The 25,061-nt window shown below is 37.0% G+C and overlaps 2 protein-coding genes across 2 annotated transcripts; one reads left to right on the top strand and one right to left on the bottom strand.

Annotated features, from left to right (window-relative positions):
- Positions 1-359: 359 nt before the first annotated feature.
- LOC133744183 (uncharacterized) lies at positions 360-1,298 on the bottom strand. The gene has a single exon (XM_062172327.1). The coding sequence runs from the start codon at positions 1,296-1,298 to the stop codon at positions 360-362; it is 939 nt and encodes a 312-aa protein (XP_062028311.1).
- An 18,082-nt stretch (positions 1,299-19,380) lies between these two features.
- LOC133743424 (uncharacterized) lies at positions 19,381-24,998 on the top strand. The gene is made up of 13 exons (XM_062171366.1): positions 19,381-19,809; positions 20,156-20,229; positions 20,388-20,471; positions 20,616-20,696; positions 20,950-21,030; positions 21,739-21,831; positions 22,637-22,816; positions 22,982-23,049; positions 23,193-23,244; positions 23,836-23,889; positions 23,997-24,089; positions 24,216-24,282; positions 24,622-24,998. Exons 1-13 carry the CDS (start codon positions 19,668-19,670, stop codon positions 24,711-24,713), a joined length of 1,161 nt encoding a protein of 386 aa, XP_062027350.1. The 5' UTR covers positions 19,381-19,667; the 3' UTR covers positions 24,714-24,998.
- Positions 24,999-25,061: the final 63 nt, after the last annotated feature.

Raw genomic sequence — 25,061 nt, 5'->3', positions numbered from 1 at the left:
CTCCCTCATAGGAACAGGAGACAGTAATCTGTTGGTCTGAGCTCAAAATGACCTGTGTGCTCAAAGCTTCCTGACATAAGAACCACATGTTGGGGGCTTGGCATCCCCGGTTATTAGTAGTTACAAGTTTAAGGCCCAAGGACCTCCAGAAAGAGAAAGGAATAGATGCAAAGTTAACAAAGGGCTCTGAAATACAAACAATGAGGGCTTTCTGTGATCGTACCATACTAGCAAGGGCACGCTGAGAGTCGTCGTTGCCGATGCCGCGTGCATTCCAATAAAGGATTCTCATCAGAAACGCTTGAGATTAGCTCCCTTACGAAGGAGAGCACGTCCCGCAGGTTTATGGGAGATTATTTTCATTTTTGCTTCAGCAATTTCTTCGACTTCTTGTGTAGGACGGGAGTGAATTCACCTTCCTCCAAGAGGTCAGTTCTAACTCCCATCTGATAGTCACTTTGATTACAGTCTGCCATAATGATTGGTGGAGCAACTGAAGAAACCACGGGAGTCGACGTAGAGCTAGCAGGTTGGAGATCAAATTCCGTTTCCATCCGAGTAAATCCAGGCGGGACGCTATCACTTGAATCAGAGTGTTGCACGGGCACAGCAGGCATCACCGGCTCATCCAAAACTGGAGTAGCAGTGAAAGCTGGAATTGCAGTGATAGATAGAGCTGCTGGGAAAATCTCGACATTATTCAAAACCGGTGAAGCCATCGTATCATCAAAGTCGTGCCTTAACTTTGCTGTTGTGGTTGCCGGCCGTGGCGAAACCTCAGGTTGTCTGGGTCTGACTGGTCTCCTAATTGCACCCCCATGCTTTGAGTTGTGCTGTGACTTGCGTGGTCGATTATTCCTCCTTCTCTTCAGGTCAGAACGCTCTGTTGACCTTCCCCGCTCGTTTGGGATAGCAGCCACCGTGTCGACCGATGCCTTAGAGCGGCAAGTACCAGCGACATGACCAACTATCCCACACCTGGTGCAGATGTCAGGTACAGACTCATATTCGACTCCAATCACCACAACCTCACCATTGGCCCTAGTGATTCTGAGCTTGTCATGAGGAGGCTGCGAGAAGTCTACATCCACAAGAATTCTGGCAAACAAGCCCACGGTACGGTTCATGGTACGGGGGTCAAGTTTAAGGGGCGTACCAATACCAGATGCAATTTCAAAAAGAGTTTGTTGATCCCAGTAGGCAAACCCTAAATCCCAAAAGCGCACCCAGACCTGTGCGAAGGTGTTTTTGTATGTAGATGGCGAGAACTCAGGTGACCATTTAATCAAACGAAGCATGCCAGGATTAAGTCGTACAGTCCCCGACGATCAAACGCGCTGCATGTCAACCAAGTTTTTGAACTGGAGCATGAAAAAACCCCTACCTAGAGGTGCCACCGTCCAGAGATCAAGGCCCGACCATAGTAGCTTCAATTGTTGTACAAGGTCTGGAGTCTTGACTGGGGCAGAAACTCGACCAATCAAGTTGGTCTTGCATCTCTCAAGACAGCGAAGAAATGGTTCCTCGGAGATGCGAATGGAAGTCAAACCATCTTCTAAAAAAGGGGAGGGCAGGTCAGCGATGGCAAAGGAGATCGGGGACCCCTCAGACAGAGCTGCTGCATAGGAGGACTTTTGTGTTTTCGGGGTGTCTACCTCCATGAAGGATGGCCGACAAGAACAATGTATGGGCCGTCAGAAGAATATCTTGGGAGTTGCCATGGCACGCCGAAGATTCCTGTTTGCCACCTAGCTGAGGGCTAACCTGCCACAAATAGCTTGGAAAGGATGTTTTTAGTTAAAAATGAAAAAAGTAAGTTTTTTAGTTGCACGCGGAATATTCCTGTCTGCTACCACCACCGGAGCCCGAACCCGAGAGGGGGGAAGAACCTGTCGAGAACCACCCTACTGGCAGCCAAGTTGCGGCGGAGGAGAGGGTTTGGCTAGGAGAGAGCAGCTACTTGCGTCCATCACCGAGTACCGCCACTAAGGAGGCCGCTCATCAAGACGAGATGGAGGTAGTTGATCCAACGGAGTCTGCAGCACATGCCGCAGCGGCGAAGCCCAGCGAACGAGAAGCTTGGGGACGGCTCACCAGCAAACGAGCCAGATAATCTAAGCTATTATCATGATTGGTGGCTTGAACGCCCTGATTGCTATGATCAATTGGTCGAGACGAAACAAGTGATGACAGTATGAATCATCGCTGGTTGGGTTTGAGGTTGGGTTTGAAATATGTGCATATCGAGATGGAGATCTTCAAGGCTGGTCAGATTGCATAGTGCTGTTGGAATTGAACCAGTGAGTTCATTTTGGTCCAATCCTAGATAAACCAGATATTTCAGGGATCCGATCTCTTTAGGAATGGTGCCAGACAGTTTATTTGTAAAGATAGAGAGAATGGTAAGGTTGGTCATGTCACCTAGTGATATCGGAATTGAACCAGTCAGTTGATTGTTGTTCAACTCTAGATCCACCAGAGATCTCAAGTTCCCAATCTCGGCGGGAATTATGTCTGAAAGATTATTAGTATGGAGATACAAAACAGTAAGATTTCTTAGAAGACCAATCTCTGGCGGGATTCTCCCAAACAACTGATTAGCAGAGAGATCAAGATGAATGAGTTTCGAGAGGGAACTGATTTGAGGTGGGATTTCACCGAATAATTTATTCGTGCTGACATCAAGGTATTCAAGATTAGTGAAGGACAAGAACGAAAATTCATTTAGCGTACCTTGTACACCATAATTGGCAAGGGTTATGTTGGTGACACTTCCAGCTGCATTGCATGAAATACCAGTCCAAAAGCAAGGGCTTCTTCCGTTTGATTTGGGATTGTGGGAAGAATTGGTGGCATTATTAGTACTGGGAAGGTTCATCCATGAGTTGATGAGCTGGGTTTGATTTTGTAAGCTGGCTTTCCATTTCAGAAGGGCTTGTGCTTCAGTCGTTGAACTGGCATAAGCAAAAGCAAAGTAGTTTTGTGATGAAAGTAGATGAACATACAACAAAATAAGGCAATAATAAGATCTCATGCATGGTTATTGTTTTGTTTTTGTGTTCACTTTGTGAGGGTTAGCTATCTCTTTATAGTGCCCTGTTCTGGTTTTCCACGTACATTAATCAAACTGACTGGTTTTTCAAGTCTTTCAAGAATCTCATCTTTTTTCATCTCACTTTTCGTTAAGATGGGCGTGTCGATCGGGGAGAGTTTTGCTGATCGCAGTCAAAGTCTTTGTCCTTGTGTATCCGTAACATTGGAAAGTTTGAGCCGTCTCATTGAACAAGTGAATGAAACTGATAATATCCACATGACTGAAAAACAGTATCATTGAATTTAGACTAATGAAACCTGGAGGCCAAAAATTTGACTAATAATATCAGTTATTATTCATGAGTTTGACAGAAAAAGACCTAGCAATTGAATAAAAATCAACCAAGACTTTTCTTCAAGTCGTCTAGCATTGTCTTGCTTGCATGACTTGATGAATAGATGAAAACTTTTCAATCAAGACCATATTGTCGCTTGGTCTTCTGTTTGTTTTGTAGCTTATGTACTTTCAAGTATCGAAGCTTGGCTTGCAAAAACCGGGATAATTTGAATGCGTATGTTGCCTCCGTAAAAATGGAGGCCTAATTAGTTAAAACGATATTGAAGATTAGTTCCTAGCTATACTACTGTTTTTTCCAGGATGATATGAATAGTTGAATAGTGCTCTCAATTCTCAGCAGGACTTGTCAGAAATGAGAGAGGGGATCTCCTAGTTGCAGCTGGCACTTGATTATATGTTCCTTTCCTTTTATTGAAGCAGTCATTGCTTTAAGGTCTCGTTTGGTTCGCGGAAAGAAAATCAATTCTTTGGGAAAGCTCATGGAAAATGAAAACAAATTTCCCACTAGCTTTCCTTTCCGCTATTTGGAAACATTGGGAAAGCCACGAAAAAAGATATGTTTGTTTCCATTTTAGTGTTTGGTTTGCGTAAGGAAAGAAAACTAAATTATAGTAATATTCCATTTATATCCTCATATATTAAAACACAAATCATAAACTTTTCAAATAACAATTTTCAATAAGGATATAAATGTATTTTTATCATGTAATTAATCCACATTTAATGCTGGGAAAGTAGGAGGGAAAATGAATAATTTGGGTCTCGTTTGGTTCGCAGAATTGAGGACTCAGGAACTGAAAGTATTTGGTAACCACAAACTCCGTAAATACTTTCCTGACAGAGGGGAAAGTAGGGGAAAATCATTCCACTCAGGGCATGTTTACTTATTTGGAATGGGAGGGAATGATTACGGGGTAAAAGTATTTATGCGTTTACTAAAGTATAAAGGAATCAGAATGATTCCGGATAAAAGTATTCATGCGTTTACTAACACATGAAGGAATCAGAATGGATGTAGGTTCCACCTCTTTATAAGGAATCGATTTCTGAATACTCAGGAATTTGATTACGAATGGGGTGATGGGTTTAGGAATCAACTCCTCCGGAATCAATACCGATTCATGATTAGTTTCCATTCCAAGTAAGTAAACGTGCCATCAGACCCCATGGGATTGATTTTCCGTTCCCATTTCCCAGCATTTATTACAAAAGTTTTGGACAACAATACCCTCTCTTGCATAAAAAATTGGTGTACTTTTGAATTTTTATGATGTTGTTTTTATTTTAAAATACAAGGGTATTATTGAAACATTGATATATTTTTACTTTCCTTTCCTGCACCAACCAAACACCGGAAAGGAAATCAAATGGTCTTTTCTGAATACTTTCCCTGCTTTACCAAACAGAGGAAAGGAAACCTGACAGGAACTTTAGTTTCATTCCCATGGGAAAGACAAGAGAATTGATTTCCCTTCCGTGAACCAAACGAGGCCCTATATTTTCCCTTCTTAAAGGAAATTTCCCTTCTTAAAGGAAAATTGTTCTAAGGGAGAATTTTTCAAACAGTACCTGAAGTACCTGAACTAAAGGTCACTGTGAATTAACGTGCCTCACTTTACACTAACTACACTTTGGTACCTGGACTATAAAACCCGACTACATTTAAATACACGCCATTAATAACACCGTTAACCTCATGTTATTATTCAATTTTATAAAGGGTAGTTTGGTATTTTCACTCTCTCTCTCTCTCTCTCGGTCATGATCAAATCTCAGCTCCAATCTCCTTTTGTGCTCATCCGATCTCCTAATTCAAGACTCACTTAATGATCTGATCTCTTCCGGGCCGCCTTCACCTACTGCCTAGAAGCCCAGACAAACCGTAGCTGCCATTCCTCCAAGCCAGGTCGCCGTCAGCCGTCGTAGCCTCTCCGAAGTCCACCTTCTTTGTCAGATACGAAATCGCATCTAGAATGGCAGCAGAAGATCCTACTATACCTTCTCAATGTGGTCATAACTCAAACAAAGGGGAATCCCACCGATTTCTTCTATCTAGTGTCTCAAATCTCCTCACCAAATCTTCAAAAATGTTATCATCATAAGCATCTTCTCCCTTCTCCCTGCGCTCCTCATTCCATTTTCTACAATGGGTTTCATCATCATCACAATATACCACACAATACCTTATTCATGTAGCACAAGCCGGACACCACAACTCATACCTATAACCCTTGATGCTATTCAAAGAATCTACTATTATGATACTGTCTCTTGACACCGACCTATCAACTTCAGATCTCAGCACTCCTCTTAAGTTCTTCTCCGCATGCATATTGGCATATCCTCTCCGGGCCGCCGTAGCCCTCCGTCGCAACCCATCTCCAACCGTGCCTACCCAATTTTTCTCTCTCTTCTTCCTTCATTCCTCTTCTTCTCTCTCTCTCAAAGTTTTGATATTTGATCCATGGTTTCCTGACCCAAAAAACCAGATTGATAGATTGGCTGAAATTGGAGATAAACAAATGAAGAAAAGGTCGAGTCTTTGAATCTCCAAATTGATAGTTCGGCCCCTCCGCTTCCCCGACTCGGTATTCCGAGTTTCGAGTGGTGGTCGGAGACTCTCTAAAGCGATGAGAACTCCTATTGTCATTTTTGTGTTATTAATCTATTTAAAAAAAAAAAAAAAAACTTTCCAATGGTGAATCTACTGTTAAGATTGCACCACCAATTTTCTTTTTCTTTTTATTAAAATTTTTTTTTGACTTTCTAAAGGTGAATAGTCAAGAGACAACTTTACCCTTAAAAGTATGCTAGGTGACATACCAACTAACAAAGTTATTGACGGCAGGTACCAAAAGTGTGTCAGGTTTTATAGTCCAGGTACCGAAATGTAATTAGTGTAAAGTGAGGAACCTTAATTCACAGTGACATTTAGTTCATGTACTGTTCGAAAAAATCTCCCCCTTGTTCCAAACAAAGGAAATGAATACATTTCTTTTCCCAAGCCCTCAATTCCGTGAACCAAACGAAGCTTAAGAGAGTCAGAGAGAGAGGAAGGTTAGCTACCTTCCCTTTCTACATTTTCCATTCATTACATGACATGTGTACTCCACTATTCCTAGAAATCATATATTTAATACATTAATTAGACAATTTTTCTCTTTTCTTTTTTACCCTTATTTAATTCCAATTTTCTTTAAAATTGTGGTTGACTTTTCCTTAACTCTCTGTCTCCCCCTCAGTTTAGTATTCTCTTGATTATTTTCTTTTTCTTTGAACTTGGGTTTCCTTTTCCGCCTCCATTCCAACGATATATTTCATTTTTCTAGTCTTCGATCACAACTATAAATTGCATCATCATCATTTAATCGACGAAATTTCAATAAATTGCCTAGTTGTTAGAGTTTACACAAAAAGAGTACTATAAACTATCTCAGAATAAGCACATGTAAACACAGATACTGTAATTTGCATATTAGGAGTGTTGTGGTAGACGCATCCTAATTTAGGATTGCAACAGTATATCTATCCTAACATCTGCAGATTTACATGAACAGAAGATCAACTATGATAAATATAGGATTGATATGTTATTTTGGTCCTAAGTTAGGATGCATATGACGTTGCAATCTTATAACACATCAAGTAAATATATATATATATATATATATACAGTCCGGCTACACTAAGGATGTCCTTAGTTTTTCTTAGGTACGAATTTCTGGTTTTCACCCACTTTCCGATCAAATTTTCACATCTTAACCGTTCAGTGTTTAGGTCCTGTATAGATCACCTCTGCAAAATTTCAGCCAAATTGGTGATCATTAAGGCATCCAAAACTGCAAATTACAACAATGTAAACGAACGGTTCCGGTTCGACAGATTCGGTTCTTTCGTGTAAATTGCTGTTTTGGACGCCTTAACGATTACCAAATTGGCTGAAATTTTGCAGAAGTGATCCATACATTAGGACCTAAAAACTGAACGGTTAAGATGTGAAAATGTGATCGGAAAGTGGGTGAAAACAGTAAATCCGTTCCATAAGAAAAACTAAGGACATCATTACCTGAGAAAAATCCTATATATATATATATATATATATATATATATATCGCAGCAAGCAATATGAATTGAAATAAAAGATAAAGGGATTGTAGAGATACTAACTAGATCCATATATATTGCAGTGAAACAATGTGATCGAGTCTGAAACCAGATTAAAAGGGGTGTATGAAACTGACAAAATCGATTGCCTCAATCCATTGTTCTTCTCCTAGATTCACCCTTAATCTCAGATTGTTAATGGGACAATTTGATTGAGGTGTGGTGCTCTAGCAGGGATCAATGAAGGCGTTGTAATCCACTTTATATCAGGAAAGCAGTTAAGGCAGTTCCTTCCATCAAGAAACTGTTCTATAACTTCTTTATCTTTGTATGATGGATTACTCAAAATAACCATACTATTTGAATTCAAATTCAAAACAGATTACATTAATAAAACTATTTTCGATTACAAGTTTTATTTAATACTCTGATGTTACAAACTGAACTCTAATACTCCTCACAATGTCAGCTTAAGTCAAAATGCTGATGTCTAGTTCAATAAAGTCTTACACTAGTGCCTAAAATCAGAACTCCCATCTCAAACACGAATCTTCAAAAGGCTTTGATTTACTAACGATCCTCGATGAAGTGAGAAGTTTTTTGGATCTCTTTCGTTCTAGATAACTAGTCATCTCCAGCCATTGTAATCTTTCATCATGAATTTTTCATTAAATGAAATCTCAATCAGAATCACCACTTGGGGCTGACGTCAAACACACCTCATCATCTTCGATCAGTATGTACCCACTCCTAGTTATTGGCATGTTGCTGGTTCATCTTTTATTAATTTTGAATTGATTCTAGATTGAGTAGGTGGGAGGCCATATATAGGGATAGCAACTTAGCATTGTGTATCTTATCAAACAAAAAAACTTAGCATTGTGTATCAGTTCATGAAGGCATGAACCCAGAAAAGAGAGCCCAGCAAAAAGTTCTACGCCAAAAACTTAAATATGAAAAGGGTGCGGCTATTGCCACCCTACCATTTTCTTAGTTCACCCTACAAACATTTAAATTATTGAAAGACTATATTACCTAAGTGCAAAATGACTAATAAGTACACTAATTTTGTAAAATCCAAATCTATAAGGAAAATTAAATGCATAACCAATTAATTAAATACAAGACTACTTAATTTTTCATTGCATAACATTAATCTTTATCTTCTCAACCCAAATTTGAATTTATTAAGTTATTTTTTTAACTTTTTGTTGCCTCCTCAATTTAATCCGTGATTCAATTTACAAAACTATTAGTGTTAACTTCATCATCTTTGTAATACACTTTGTAAAACACACAAAAAAAAAATTTAATAAATCTCTTCTTCATTGCTCATAGTTGTTAACTTACTAATCTTTTAACATGGATTAAATTAGATGAACATTGAAACTAAAAGAAGAAGAAAAATTAAGAAAATGGAAGTAAATCAGATTATGATTTTATTAGGAAACTTTAATAATTGGTATAAATTAAATGAGAGATTTTTATTAAAAAAATATTCTTTAATTGGATGTGTCATATAGGGATATTTCTGGAAAGAGAAATAGGTTAGATAAGTAAATATAATAATAGAAATTAAAATGTAGGGTGTAATGAGCAAGTAGGGTGAACAAAGAATATGGTAGGGTGATAATAGCCGCACCCATATGAAAAACAAAAAAGAATGTTGAACATTTAATAGAAGGGTACATAAGGAAATAAAGTGATTTATTTTTCAATGCAATAAATGATGAGTTTTATATCTTAACGGAGTACACATGGCATATAATGAATGAAAAAGGTAAAAATGAAAGGTTGGAGGGGAATGTTACTAATATTCCTCGGTAACTAAATATAGGTCTCCTGATATTACTCAAAATTATAATACATTGATACCAACTTTCAAACAATAAGTTAGGATCTTTGTTGAGAGTGAATACGGGTATCTCCAAAAAAGTATTAATGAAGACTAAGGTAGGAATGCAAATGGAGAATGGAATTGTGGTGGAGAATATTGTATTTTGGACAAGCCTAATATGAAGATATGGAATTCCACTAGCTTTCTAAGAGTTACAATTTTGGACGGGACAACAAGACTCAAACAAATTTATTTTTCTGTTCGCTAAAAATTGTTATTAGTATTATGTTAAGACAATAACGCTTTGGTTAAACTTTTAATAAACCTCAAATGCCCTTGCAAGAATAAATTGAAAAATTAGAAAATCTGAAATACAAAGGATAAAATAGTAACTTAAATACAGAGAAATTGAAAAGACAAAAAAGACAAAATAAAGAGAACGTGTATTACAGTTTCAGATCAGAGTAACTATTTTTTTTTTTAACTACCTTGCAGTTTGAGAAAACAAAATTCTTAACAAAACAGGTACCACTTTTATATTTATATACGAAAAATAAAAATTGAAAAAAACCAATGTCACGCACGTGTGAAGAGGCTAGTAAGTTATTAAACAAAAAAGAGAACACAAGGCGAAGAAAAGCCAAAATCCTTTAGAGAGAAGAAAAAAATCAAAAAGAAAAGGCAAACTTATAGAGGATTCATTTTGTCTCAACCTTGGCTTCAATTGGTTTGAATTTATCCTCTCTAGCGGTGCTTATTCTCGCGCTAACTCTAACGCCGTCTCCTTTTGTCGGTGATGCACGCAGCGATTCCAGCCGACTTCCAAGCCCTAAACTTTTAGGTATGATTCTCTTCCTCTGATCTACCTTTGTTGGTAATGGTCATGTTGCTTTTGGTTCGTCATTGGTTGTGGCCGTGGTGGCCTGATTTCCAAATCTCTCCCAAACTCGATTTTGAAGGAAAGCTTGTTGTACCCTAGCTAGTTTCGACACGATAATGGTATCCCGGGCAATGGCGGCTGTAGTGTTACAGTCTAGATGTAGGAGACTGTAGAGTGGAAGGGCGATGACATTACGATAAGGTGTGACGCATTGCTTACTGCGGTGGTTATGGTGAATGCTAGTGATGGGGATGTGTAACTATGACTGGAGGCAGCTTTTGGACTTCCCAACTTTTGCTACTCTCTGTGACTTCGAAGGCGTCAACGTCGTTGTTGCGGTGGCTAACGGCCGGGCAATGGCAGCTGAGCTAGTTGAAGATGCCATCTCTGTTGGAGGTGCGATGGTTACCAATAGTGCAACTAGGATTTATCAGGCCTGAGTCTCTAGCTGGGCATGAAGTTGCTTTTGGGCTTGGACTTTTTAGGCCCTAAAGATCAATTTTGGGGCTACCTATTGGGCCTGAGGAGCCCATTGTGCTTTGGGCTCTTGGATTTGGGCTAATGCTTGCTACTATGGGCTAGATAAAGAAGAGAAAGGGAGAGCTTCTTTTAGGCTATCTTAGAACCAAGATGATTGCTATTGCTGAACCATCTAGCCCTAGTTTTAAGGGCAAGGGGAAAATTTAGTTTTAGTTTTAAACTTAGCTTATTACTATGTGTTTCTTGTTCATAGCTGAATATGCTCACTTTAATAAGTGAGCGCTCAGTTCGAATATAGTTGGTCTATTCCTATGTACTACAGTGATTTTCACCACAACTTCTTGATCTGTCTATAGAAAACGATAGGAGGGTATGTAATGACCATCTCGGCATGCATTAATGAAATCCATATTTACTAAAAAGGTTGAGACACATAGTTGGTGTCTAACTGCAAACAAGATAGGAATTTGATGAACTAGTTTGACAAATTCTTGGCCTTCGATTTTTTTTTTATTGAGTTTTTGGTAGAGTTTGAAGAAGACTTGCATGGGTCATCCTCATCATTTAATAACCAATAGAGTTACTCTCAGACCGAACATAGATTCTACTCCCAATGAAATTTTTATTTTTCCAAATCACCCCAACATAATTTAGTTTGAATATTGGGTTTATTGTTTCTTGAATACTAGTTAAATGTGTTCATCATATCATAATCCTCAAATGCCCTTGCATTAGTTAGGCCTCAAACAATTGAATTAGTTAAGCCAATAACGTTTATGGTTAAACTTTCAATAACCCTCAAATGCCCTTGCAAGATTAAATTGAAAAAAGGAAAATGATCATTTACCCAATTTTGGGGTTAATCAACCCCACTTACCCAAACACTCTAAAAGATTGCCCACTTACCCAATATTTAATATATATTTTTCCCTAATACCCAATTAAGTTTTTTTTATTCATTTTTATTTATTTTTGGGACAATTTTGTCATCTCCTTCTTTGTCACTTAGAGAGAGAAGTCATCGGAGACCTTGCCGGACTCCGGCGACCGGTGGCCGACCCTGGACTCTAGCGACCAGTGACCGGAATCCTGCAACCGGTCACCGGAATCCCGAATCCGGCTACCGGACTGGTGACCGGATTCCGGCGTCTGATTTTATTGCTCCCTAATAATACCCAATAATCATATTATTGCCCCCCAGTAAACATATTATTGCCCCCAATAATCATATTATTGCCCTCCATTGAATTGGATAAACTCCCAAAACCAAAATGAATACACTACAGGCACAATTGATCAATTTATATGTTCAATTCTACATGTTCACTTTTTTTTTTCCTTCCCCATTCTTGGAGCTCACAGTTTCCAAGAAAAAGAAGAAGAAAAAATTGGGCCACCTAGAAAATGCTCTGGGCACCCACTGGAGTGTGAGACCGGCTCGTTTTTACGACCGCTATGAGATTGATTAATCCAATTTCATCATCTGATTTATCCAAAATGAATAAATGCAATTCCATCTGAGATTGATTAATCTGAAAGGTCAGTAACCTATTGCTTTGGGTTTTGAAGCCGGATTGGTGGTATTAACGGACTGCTCCTCCCCCACCGCCGCTCGCCTCCTCCCCCTCACACAAACAACCCGTCTCCTCCTTTGCACCCACTACGGTGTCGTTTTCCCTCAACGCCTTATCGAAGTCAAAACTTTGTAATCAAAATCAGAACTTTGTTTCACGATGTCAAATCGGTGAGGCAACCCGGGAGGACATCCGGCGATGAACAACTTGAACTAGGCGGCGGTGAAGACGACGGAACCGCACGACTGTGACGAATGACGTCAACGGATTTGGTATTGTTGTCTTCGACGACGGCGATGAGAGTCGATTTGATCAAGAGGTGTCTAAAGTGAGAGGGTTTGAGGGAGAACTTGAATCTGAAAAATTAGAAAATATGAAATCCAAAGGATAAAATAGTAACTTAAATATGGAGAAATTGAAAAGGAAAAAAAAAAGAAAAAAAGACAGAAGAAAGAGAATGTGAATTATGTTGTAAATATTATATATATGTGGCTGTCCACTGTAAATACTCATTAGTTATGTCCTTATGATGTAAACACTACTCATATATAAAGGGGTTTAATGAGAATGAAACACACACTTCTACCTCCTCCTACATTTTGTTTCTCTATTATATCTCTCTCTTATTCTCTAGTTTATAACACGTTATCAGCACACTTTGCTCTTATTTCTTTTTCTCCCTAAACTCCATGATGATCCGCAAGCATATGGTGCAACATAGTTGCCTATGACCAAGGCTAATGATCTATGAGTTTTTTTTTTTCATTCTCAATGAATTGCTTCATATATAACATAGATATCTTATATTATCGTATAACAGATATATTTGTTTCATGTTTATCATCTTTGTTCCTATTACATAAGAACATCAATTTTTTTTATGCAATCATTTACATATATTTGTATGTATCTTTTATATAAAGTAATTGTGGAGATTTATGTTTCATATTCGACTTTGAGAACCATTGTTCCAATAGTCAAGACTCGAGTCCGCTGACCGAGTAGTCTTAGACCTATGGCTCTACAGACATCACACGAATGTTTTTCTCGTGTTTTCCCTATGGGATCCATTGTTCATATTTATGAACACTTTGAAACTTCTGTTTCGTATATGAATTTTCTATCATTGTTCATAGAACATATAGTTCTAATACTTATGGATCCTGATATATCTCGTCTTTTCTCTTTGTAGAAAGATGACGCATCTGACAAAATTGGACTTTGATCCTCTTGAAATTTCTGGCAAGAACTATTTGATGCCAAAATTCACCTTATGGCTAACAATCTTGGAGATGCCATCAAAGTTGACAATAAGTCATCTGTGGAAGATCGCGCCAAGACTATGATTTTCTTGTGTCATCATCTTGACAAGAGCCTAAAAGATGAGTACCTTACGGTAAAAAACCCGCTTGAGCTTTGACAAGCATTGATTGATCGATTTGCTCACCAGAAAACCATTGTTCTACCTAGAGCACGATATGAATGGACACATTTGCGCCTTCAGAACTTCAACTCTGTCACTGATTTTCAATTCCGCTATACGTCGGATTTACCTCCCAACTAAAATTATGTGGAGAATCTGTTAGTGAAGATAAGAAGCTCAAAGTCTCTGATTTTTTTGTGGACAATGAAAAACATGCTGATGACATGATCAGTGGCGGTGTTCTTGACACCGATTAATTTTAAGCCTATGTTTAGGCGCTTTTTTTTGTCTCTATTTATTTATTTAGTCATTTTAAGCCTATATTTTGGCACCGATTAAACGTAATTACTTTTTCTTATCTTTATCTGTTTAATCTCATTTATTACGTTTAAATTACCTTTATTACAATTTTTTCATAACTGAATTTGTCATGAGTATTTGTTGCAAGAGTTACAATTATCATGATATTACCATTATCTGGTAGTTATTGTTATTAATAACTCATTTTATTAACATCCCCCATATAATTATTGTTATAATAAAACTCATTTTATTACCATTATTTGATACTTATCATAGTTATTTATTTTATACGATCATAATGAACATTTGTTACTTATGATTATTTTTGTCATGTCTGCTACCTCGTATAATTATGTCGTTTGTGAAAAAAATAACAAAATACGTTCCATTACCAGGATTTGAACCCTGGTCCCTCGGGTGAGAGCCAAATATCCTAACCAACTAGACTACAACAAATTTTTGATTATTTTGTTATAATGTTATATTAATGCATGTATCAATTATTGACTCTAAATGAATATCTCTCTATTTTGGCATATGGTACTCACGTATTGGTATCAACAATATTAATTACGTTTCCTACATAATCGAGGTATGTATTTTCATGAGTTTGACGACTTCAATTTGATTTCCTCTTATTATCTTATCTGATAATTTGATATAAAATTGTCAATTTATTATAAAGATATCGAAACTACATGTTTCTTGATCCAATTATATGAGGACTTAAAATTCCTCCACTGATGATCGAAACCTCTTGCTTCTTGATCTCCAATTATGACAGGACTTTTGTCCCTTCTCTTTATGAGTACATGCGAACCTCTGTTCACTCCACTTTTAGAACAAATTTCTAATTGTGAAGACTCCAGCCCAATGCTTTTAGTACAATATGAAATTTGATGAGGTTATGATCCTCTATTGTATTATTATTGGAGTATATGCTTATACTCATATGGACTACTGTCCCAGAGTCGAAATTTGAGTATATCATTTTGGCATATGTTTTCATTGTCAAACAATAATATGAACCACATGTTCATCAATAAATTCAATTTGAACTATGAATGTTCATGATAAACATATTTGTCTTGCATATAATGCAATTATGAACATGATCCATTGCAATTGTTGATAATTTTTCACAATTGATGCTTCCAAAAGCTAATGTAACAATTATCTCAAGAGCTGCAGATCTTGATTGATGGCTCCAAACTGAGCTCGTATTATGTTACCTATGTGGAATACCATTGCATATATTTGGTGATGAAATTTTCACCTACATTAAGTTGTATTAATCAACTATAATTAAGTATACTACTATATATTGTATCATGAACTAAAATTTTCATTGAGCCAAATAAAATTATTTTGGCGTGAACAATGTGTCTTTATTTAATCTACTATGTCATGTAGACTCATATACATACATACTTTACATTGTTGTATAATACAACAACAGTTGCATACCTTCCTAACAAGGACATTATAATTTATCGCATAGTTGTGAGTTGTCACTATAATGGGACAATCCTCCAGCCATTAGGGGGAGAAATATCATTAATGAAAGATGTGAATTGGTGTGAGATTTTATCTACCATGTCTCATTTTAATTTTGAGAAAAAATCTCAATTCATTATCTTCTTGACCTAAAAATTGGTTTGGGCCCGCCACCCACCAATGGATTTTCAATCCAATATTTATGAACACATATTTTGTGTGGTCAAATCTGATAGTCTTCCCGTCGTTAGGGGGAGGAAAGACTAATGTAACGGAGTGAATTATGTGGAATATATCCACTAAGTCCAATGTTTTAAGCTCCTTATAAGGGAATATTATACAAGCTCTATAACGCTCTTCATGAGGTTATACAAAGATCCACATTCTTTAATTAATTAATTTATCCTAGAGAGACAATACATTCCTAAAAGAGGAATGAGTACTTGATATCAACAAAGCTTATTATAGCTAATGCATGCATATATGAATGTGTGAGATCAAAATTTGATGATATCTCATCTATAGTAGCGCTACTGAAAATCATCAAGGGTTGTATATTATACCACGTTTCGCTGTGTCGACAAACTATAATATTTGCCAAATTGGAAAGAGGCAATTCCAATGAAATTGAATATTATAAACGTGATGATATACTTGGACTTTATCAACCTTAAACATTACTAAAGGGTGTACTAAAGTGAATTGAAATCACTATGACACAAGTCTCTTTATAGAGACATGGGCTTATCATTCTTCTCCAAGCGACAACTTTTCTATAAGTACAGTGTTATATTGACGAGAGACTTATGGTATGTTGTCTTGGCTAATATGAAGATCTTAAAGGAAAATTGCTAAAAGCAAATCCCCAAATCCTATGTGTCATTATAAGCATATTGCTTAATCAAATCCTTGACGGATTCATATTGCCAAAGGCAAGTCCATGAATGAGTGAAAGAGCTTAAAGCTCACTCATGGAATAAAAAAGTGTAAAGCTCATATATACTCATTCATTTACGGTCAAAGTGACTTATTGCCTCAATGAGTGCTATGACAAGACTAATAAATCGAATTCGAATCATGCTCATAATGTTGCAACATATTCTAACTTTCACGAAGTTATGAATTTATCAAGAGCTCATATTGAGCCTATATAAAATTATCAATTACACAAATTAATATTTGTGGCCAAGTATGCCATACTTAAACTTCAATGCTCGGATAAAGGTAAACGTGTCAATTATTGTTCCTTTATATTGTTATTCTTTAACTAATATCGTTATCTATAATTTGAGCATATGAAATTGGTTTTACTCTTATCATGTCAGGTAAGATTCATTAAGAATATCATAGTTTTATTGGTGTTGTCCTAACCTTTACAGGAATTGCAATTCATGATGAGTCCCCTTTATGCAAAGCACACATAGTCTCACCTATGTGATCGACACACCATATCTAATATACATGGTGCATGTATTTTATTACATACATGATTGAAACTTGCAACAATCAGGGGGAGATTCTCATCAAGGGGAGCATTCAAAATTATTCTACCTAGGACATATGCGCGTTGCACTCTTTTTCTCCTTCGACCAGGGTTGTTTTTATCCCACTGGGTTTTTGTTACCTAGCAAGGTTTTTGATGAGACAACATTAAGCGCGTCCAACACCATATCACAAATTCGTGGACATCCAAGGGGGAGTGTTGTAAATATTATATATATGTGGTTGTCCACTGTAAATACTCATTAGTTATGTCCTTATGATGTAAACACTACTCCTATATAAAGGGGTCTAACGAGAATGAAACACACACTTCTACCTCCTCCTACATTTTGTTTCTCTATTCTATCTCTCTCTTATTCTCTAGTTTATAACAGATTACAGTTTCAGAGCAGAGTAACTATTTTTTTTTTAACTGCCTTGCAGTTTGAGAAAAGAAAACTCTTAACAAAACAAGTACTACTTTTATGTTTATACACAAAAAAAGCCAATGAACACGTGCATAAGCACATGTGAAGAGGCTAGTAAGTTATTAAACAAAAAAGAGAACAAAAGAGGAAGATGAAGCCAAAATCCTTTAGAGAGAAGAAAAAACTCAAAAAGAAAAAGCATAGCTTATAGAGGATACATTTTGTCTCAACCTTGGATAAATTGGTTTGAATCTATCCTCTCTAGCAACATTTATTCTTGCGCTAACTCTAACGCCGTCTCTTTTTGTCGGTGATGCACGCAGCGATTCCAGCCGACTTCCAAGCCCTAAACTTTTAGGTACGATTCTCTTCCTCCGATCTACCTTTGTTAGTAATGGTTGTGTTGCTTCTGGTTCATCATTGTTCGATGACGGCCTCAAGTCTTGGTGGCGGCTTGATTTCCAAATCTCTCCCAAACTCAAATTTGAAGGAAAGCATGTTGTACCCTGGTTTCGACGTGATGGCGGTATCCCAGGCTATGGTGGCTGCAATGTTGCAGTCTGGCTGAAGGAGACTACAGCGCGAAAAGGCGACGGCGTTACTGCAAGGTGCGACACATTGCTTACTGCGGTGGTTATGGTGAATGCTAGTGATGGAGATGTGTAACTACGAGTGGAGGTAGCTTTTGGATCTCCCAACTTTTTGCTACCCTCTGTGAATTTGACGGCGTCAACATCGTTGTTCCGGTGGCTAATGGTCGGGCAGCGGCGGCTGAGCTAGTTGGAGATGCCATCTCTGTTGGAGGTGCGGTGATTACCAATAGTGCAGCTAGGGTTTGTCAGGCCTGAGTCTCTAGTTGGGCCATGAAGATCTATTAGAGGGCTACCTAATGGGCCTGAGGAGTCCTTTTTTGCTTTGGGCTTTTGGATTTGGGCTAATGCTTGCTACTATGGGCCAGATAAAGAAGAGAGAGGGAGAGCTTCTTTTAAGCTATCCTAGAACCAAGCCCTAGTTTTAAGGGCAAAGGGAAAATTTAGTTTTGGTTATAAACTTAGCTTATTACTATGTGTTTCTTGTTCATAGTTGAATAGGCTCACTTTAATAAGTGAGCACTCAGTTCGAATATAGTTGGTCTATCCCTTTGTACTATGATGGTTTTCACCACAATTTTTTGATCGGTCTATAGAAGACGGCGGAGGGTATGCAATGACAATCTCGATATGCTTATTAATGAAATCCATATTTACTCAAAAAGGTTGAGACGCATAGTTGGCGTCTAACTGCAAACAAGATAGGAATCTGACGAACTAGTTTGACAAATTCTTGGCCTTTGATTTTTTTTTTTTATGAGTTTTTGGTAGAGTTTGAAAAAGACTTGCATGGGTCATCCTCATCATACAATAACCAACAGAGTTGCTCTCGGACCGAACATAGAAACTACTCCTCAGTGGAATTTTTATCTTTCAAATCACCCCAACATAATTTAGTTTGAATATTGGGTTTATCGTTTCTTGAATAAACATGTCCTAAACCTAATTTTCATCACCAGCACTAGTTCTGGATGCTAGGTTGAACATCTTGCGAAACCAAATTTCCAATAGGTTCATCAACCTCTACTTTGATATGTGTTTTGAATGTCATTTTCAAACTAATACAGTATACAACTCTTACATAAAACTCATAATTTTGTCCTCACTATACTAGTTAAACGTGTTCATTGTGTCACATATTAATTTTATGTCATGTTTGAGTCGTATTAGCTATTATTAACCCAATCACATACACTCAAATTTCAAAAGTTCACACGACATAGTAACACAAATCACATTAGACGATCTACTCAACCAATTTTCCATAAACAAATATAAAACGGTATATGTACCAAAAAAACAAAAAAACAAAAAAAAAATGAAAAAAAAAAATTAAAAAAAGTAACTAGAAGAGCAGGCCTTGAAAGTTTGTTCAGAAAAACCAAAAATAAAAACGAACAAAGCTCTCTCTCACCAAACCAAAGGCCAAAACTTTAGACGCCCCCGTTCGTCAAATTTTTTCCCCTTTCTTAATAATACCAATATCTCTCTCTCTCTCTCTCTCTCTTTCAATTTCAACGGGGTGTATAAGTTTCCTTCCAATTTCAATTTCAATTTCCGTTTCAGAGTAATTTTGACTCAGGTTTCAGACCCATATAGATTTTCATTAGGTTTTTACAGATCGAGAAGAAGAAGAAGATCCCAAAATCGATTCTTTGGTAGCAGAGAGCACAATACTATGGAGAATATGATGAGCCGCCTCCGCAATTTGGACGCGTACCCCAAAATCAACGAAGATTTCTACAGCCGTACCCTCTCCGGCGGCGTCATCACCCTCGTCTCCTCCATCGTTATGCTCCTGCTCTTCCTCTCCGAGCTCCGTACGTTCCGATTTCTCTTTGTTATTTGATCGGAATTTGTGTTTTCTTTGAAGATCTGTTAGAATTTTGCTAGGGTTTTGAATTATTGAAGTAATGTGAATTTTTCAATTCTAGTGTCAATGTAAGCCTGCAGGTTCTGTATGTGAAGATGATTGCAAAGTTTTCCGACTGTCGAATTTCTAGGGTTTTGAATTATGGAGTAATGTGAATTTTGTATTCCAAGTCAATTTAAGCCTGCGTTTTTTCTATATGTAATGGCTGTTTTGGAAGTTGCAAAGTTTTTGGATTGTCGGATTTTCTTGCTGATTGATAGTCTGGTTTTTTGTACTGTGTGGCGTGGGAGCAGAGTTATATCTACATGCGGTGACGGAAACGAAGCTTGTGGTGGATACTTCGAGAGGAGAAACCCTGCGTATCAATGTAATGTTGTTTGTTTTGTCTAGCAAGCTTCAAATGTGCTTCTCATTGATAATCCATCGTATCTGATATGTCCTGAAGTTGCTTTTGCTAATATTGTGATACGTTGCGGTTGTTCACTTAAACTAATGATTGCAATTTTTTTACTGTTACAAGTGCAGTTCGATGTAACCTTTGCTGCGCTTCCTTGTTCTATACTCAGTCTTGATGCCATGGACATTAGTGGAGAGCAGCACCTTGATGTAGTACGTATTTAAATTATTTGGCGCCACCGTGAAATTCTTTTTGCTCTCTTCTCTCTATATAGCTGGCATGCAATTGTGCCGTAGAACTGTGTTTTTATTCAAGTTCCACTCGTTTAAAAAATCTGTTTCTTACTTAACTTGCAGAAACATGACATTATCAAGAAAAGAATAGATTCCAATGGAAATGTTATAGAATCAAGGCCGGATGGAATTGGTGCCCCCAAGGTTAGTAATACCATGTTTGAGCTTTGAACTACAATTTTCTGACCAAGTTTTGTTGATATATTACATTTAGATTCATCAAAATTTAATTTATTTTGGAACTACCAAACATATTGAAGGCGTTCTCCTACAGACTTATTTCTTTTGTTCTGCTGATTGATATTTCACCAATGGAGTGCATTAAGGAACTATGAAGTTTCTCTTTGATTTTTTACTCTGTAGTTTTCATTCTACTTATTCTTTCTCCCTGTGACAGATTGACAAGCCTTTACAGAGACATGGTGGCAGACTTGAGCACAATGAGACATACTGTGGTTCTTGTTATGGTGCAGAAGCGGTAAGCATGTTTGTTTGGATTTATGCCACATTTAGGTTAAATATAATGATGAAAGCTTTTTGTATATCTTTATTCTAGTATATTGAGGATTGCTGAACTAGGTAGGTGTCATTAATCCATCCTGTATTTCCATGTAATGGTCCTGATTAAGATGTATAGCCATGGGCACATGAACTGAAGATATTTTGATATCCAATCATATCCTATCTTTTAACACTAAACCAGAAAGATGGGATGGGATGGAGTTTGGGAGATTGGGGTGAGAAAGAGAAAGTTGGGCCGCAAAGGGTGAGGGTGAGTTTGCTGAGGGGGCAAAAATAGGGTTTCTATTGGAATTGGGAGCTTTTAAGAGATTATTGCCCAATAAGTGAGGATCTTTAATATATTATACCAATTCAATGCCTTAAAACTTAATAGAGAATTCAAAATAAACAGCTTTTAATTTTTTTTATATATTGTGTTTGATTAGTTAGTTATGGTTCTCCACCCCAACTGCTTTGTTCTCTAGCTTTGGATTTCATTTCTGCTTCAGCTTTATGCATTGAGAGTTGTAGAAATGGTTTCGTTTTGGATTTTATGCTGGGGCTGTCAAGAGGCATTGCTAATATAAGCAAAATTTGGTCCATTCATAAGTAATTATCATTTTATTCGAATAAGTTTCCTTTAGTTACGAGTTGCTTACTTTTTTTTTGAAACAAATTTATGCAGAATGATGAGGATTGTTGTAATAACTGTGAAGAGGTCCGTGAAGCTTACCGAAAGAAAGGTTGGGCCATTTCAAATCCAGATTTGGTTGACCAGGTTTGTGAGCTTGAGAGCTTGAATCCAAACTACTAATGCAAGATGAGATTTATATTGCTTTGAATTTGTCATGCCTGTGTGTATAAGTTATATGTTTGGGAAATATTATCCTGGGTCAATCGTATTTGATTTCCAACATTTCCAGAACATTTGGTTGAGATCTTGTCTAAATTCCTTCGTTTCTTGTTATGTGAACCTTCATCTGAAACCGTATTCGTCTTTCCCTCTTTCTTTCTGATTTTTGACTTTAGATGGCATTTGGACCAAAATATAATATCTTTTGAAACTTAAGCCATTGGATCTAATATCTTGTGCTAGCTTCCCTAGCAGTCAGAACATTCTAACTACTAACATCTTTTGCAAAGTTATTGATGAGCAAGCTTTTGAGTGTTGGTGATTGGACAGTAGTCTGTTCCACAGCCAGAGGAACATGCCCACAAATGGGTACTGTATAGTATTTGACAAATCTCGTAGTATCAAGCTGCAGTGAAACTAATTAGTGATTTGCGGATGAGAATCATTGAATACTGAAATTTAATTATGAGAATTCCATCTGTGTTTCATCACAAGGGGAAAGTTGCTTGGATTTTTCCCCATTTTCAACGGGCAAACAGTGGACCTTGTCACTTGTATTTCTAACTCCTCCACCCCCTTCCACAATTTTTCTTTCTATGCTTGTCGTCCTTTGACATGTCTATGTGGTCCCTATACATGGATATTTTGTCTTCCCTACTTACCCCCCTTACATACTAATTGCTATTTTTGATATATGACACTATCATTGTTTCTATTTGTGGCATGACAGTGCAAAAGAGAAGGGTTTTTGCAAAAGATTAAAGATGAAGAAGGTGAAGGATGCAATATATATGGGTTCTTGGAAGTCAATAAGGTGGCCGGGAACTTTCATTTTGCACCTGGGAAAAGCTTTCAACAATCAAATGTTCATGTACACGATTTGCTGGCATTTCAAAAGGATAGTTTTAATGTAAGTGATCCATGACGTTTTGTTGGTTTTTTTCTATATACCCAATATAAATAATGAATTTACAAAACTAATGTTATGAAATCATCACATTTTTTTTAATTTAGTTTTTTGAGACCCCATCTTTGTCAAAGAAGCCATCTAATGAATTTGTGTTATATGATACAGATAAGTCACACAATCAACAGATTGTCTTTTGGAGACTATTTCCCTGGTGTTGTCAATCCTCTTGATGGGTATGCTCCTTCCTTTCCTTTTTTTTTTTTTTTTTTTTTTGAAGAAAATCTTTGAATTCCTCTTGGTGATGGTTATTTACATCATCTACATTGGATACTAATATATGCTTGTGTATGCTTATATATTGCTTGTTAACCTTCAGGGTGCACTGGACGCAGGACAACCCCAGTGGGATGTATCAATATTTTATCAAGGTCAGAGTCCAGCAAAATTTTCTTTATAGTTTTTCTTTCCTAATGGAAGCAACATGCAACGTGCATTGTCTCAACTCTTTTGCTTGTTAGTACAATGTGGTTTTTTTGTTTACTTACAAGTATTTTTGAAATTCAATTTCTAGAGGAAAATTGATATCTTTGGGGATTTGAATTCACACGATATACTATTTTCTTTATTATGTCAGCTGCATGCATGATGTGATTGCATGTATGCACAACCACTAAGCATGCAGAGAATATATTTTAGATAGTAGAGGAAGTTTTTTTTTTTTTTTTCCGTAGACCAAATTAGCTCATTATTGGACAAATTTTCTACTAGATTTATATCATAGTAATTAAATACCCCCGCATGCCTTCTTTTTTCTCTACTCTACCTGCTTTCACCACATGCTAATTATAGTTTTTGTAAATAGAATACAATGCCTCTCTTTTTCCCCTTGCATAATCTCTAGCTAGAAGTTGGCCTTACATATTGTGCCCATTGACTTTTGTTACTTTATAGTAAAATTCAGAATTTCAAGCAAGTTAGTTTGGTACTGCATGATGATTCTCCTATCTTGTATTTTGCAGGTTGTTCCTACTGTGTACACAGATGTCAGGGGGCACACTATCCAGTCAAATCAGGTGGGTAAACTCGAACTGAAAAAAGGATAACAGGTGTTTGCAAATTTTTGAATTTTGTTGTGTGCCAGTAGAATGTAACATTACGCCTTTATAATTGGACTTTGCAGTTCTCTGTCACTGAACATTATAGGGGTACAGAAATAGGCAACCTTCAGTTTCTTCCTGGAGTGTTTTTCTTCTATGACCTTTCCCCGATAAAGGTGGGTTTTGTGGCGTATCCAATTCCATAGGAAGTTTTTGAATCATTTTCAAGATACTTATCTAGAACACTTTTGGGGATGGTTTCTTTTTATTTTCGGTCTCATGTAGCTGATTTACTTTTTCAGGTAACTTTTACGGAGGAGCATATTTCTTTCTTACACTTCCTGACAAATGTGTGTGCCATTGTTGGAGGTAATATTGAATGATTATTATACTTATATAGCAATGTAGAGTAATTTTCTAGTTTCCTTTGATTTTTTTCATGTTCTCTTATGTATTTATAGTTATGGCATTCCATTTGTCGTATGATCATCGACCTTATTAACTTTGTGGTTGATTGTCATCAATCATCTTGAAAACTTGATCTGAACCTTTGCAAAATGTTACATTCTAGAGGTCTTTTCTGTTATTTATTTTTGGTTGCAATCTGGGTCTTGGATTTGCTCATATTTTATTGATCTCTTGTCACTGTTATGATCGTCTTTCTTTTCTTTCTTATTGTTTTAATGCACAAACTATGTTGTTTTTCAGGTGTTTTTACCGTGTCTGGAATATTGGATTCGTTTATATACCATGGTCAGAAGGCAATTAAAAAGAAGATGGAAATTGGCAAATTCAGTTAAATGGTTCTGTTGGCGTAAGTTGCTGCTGTAATTGTTGATTTGTCAGTCAATGGCTTTCTGGACGGAGACGAGATAGGAAAGAGGAGTTATGTAATGAATTCATCAAATGGATTGGGCTGGCATCATTTGACCACAAACTAAAGTTTTGTCATGAATGGGTTTGATCAAATGGATTAGATTGAAATTTTCTTAATTTAGAGATGCCAAATGCCACAATTAGAACAGTTTTGTAACCGCAGGCATGATGTGAATATGCTTCAAAGTTCAAAAAAGACGGCTTTTTCATTTGTTGCAGGATATTCGACACCGAACTTAAAAGCATAAACCTCTATGTTGCCAGCTTCCTCT

This window comes from Rosa rugosa, chromosome 4 (genome assembly GCF_958449725.1).
Source record: "Rosa rugosa chromosome 4, drRosRugo1.1, whole genome shotgun sequence".
In the NCBI taxonomy this organism is placed as follows: Eukaryota; Viridiplantae; Streptophyta; class Magnoliopsida; order Rosales; family Rosaceae; genus Rosa; species Rosa rugosa.
Note: the sequence above shows the minus strand (reverse complement) of the source record. Positions and strands in the feature narration are given on the sequence as shown.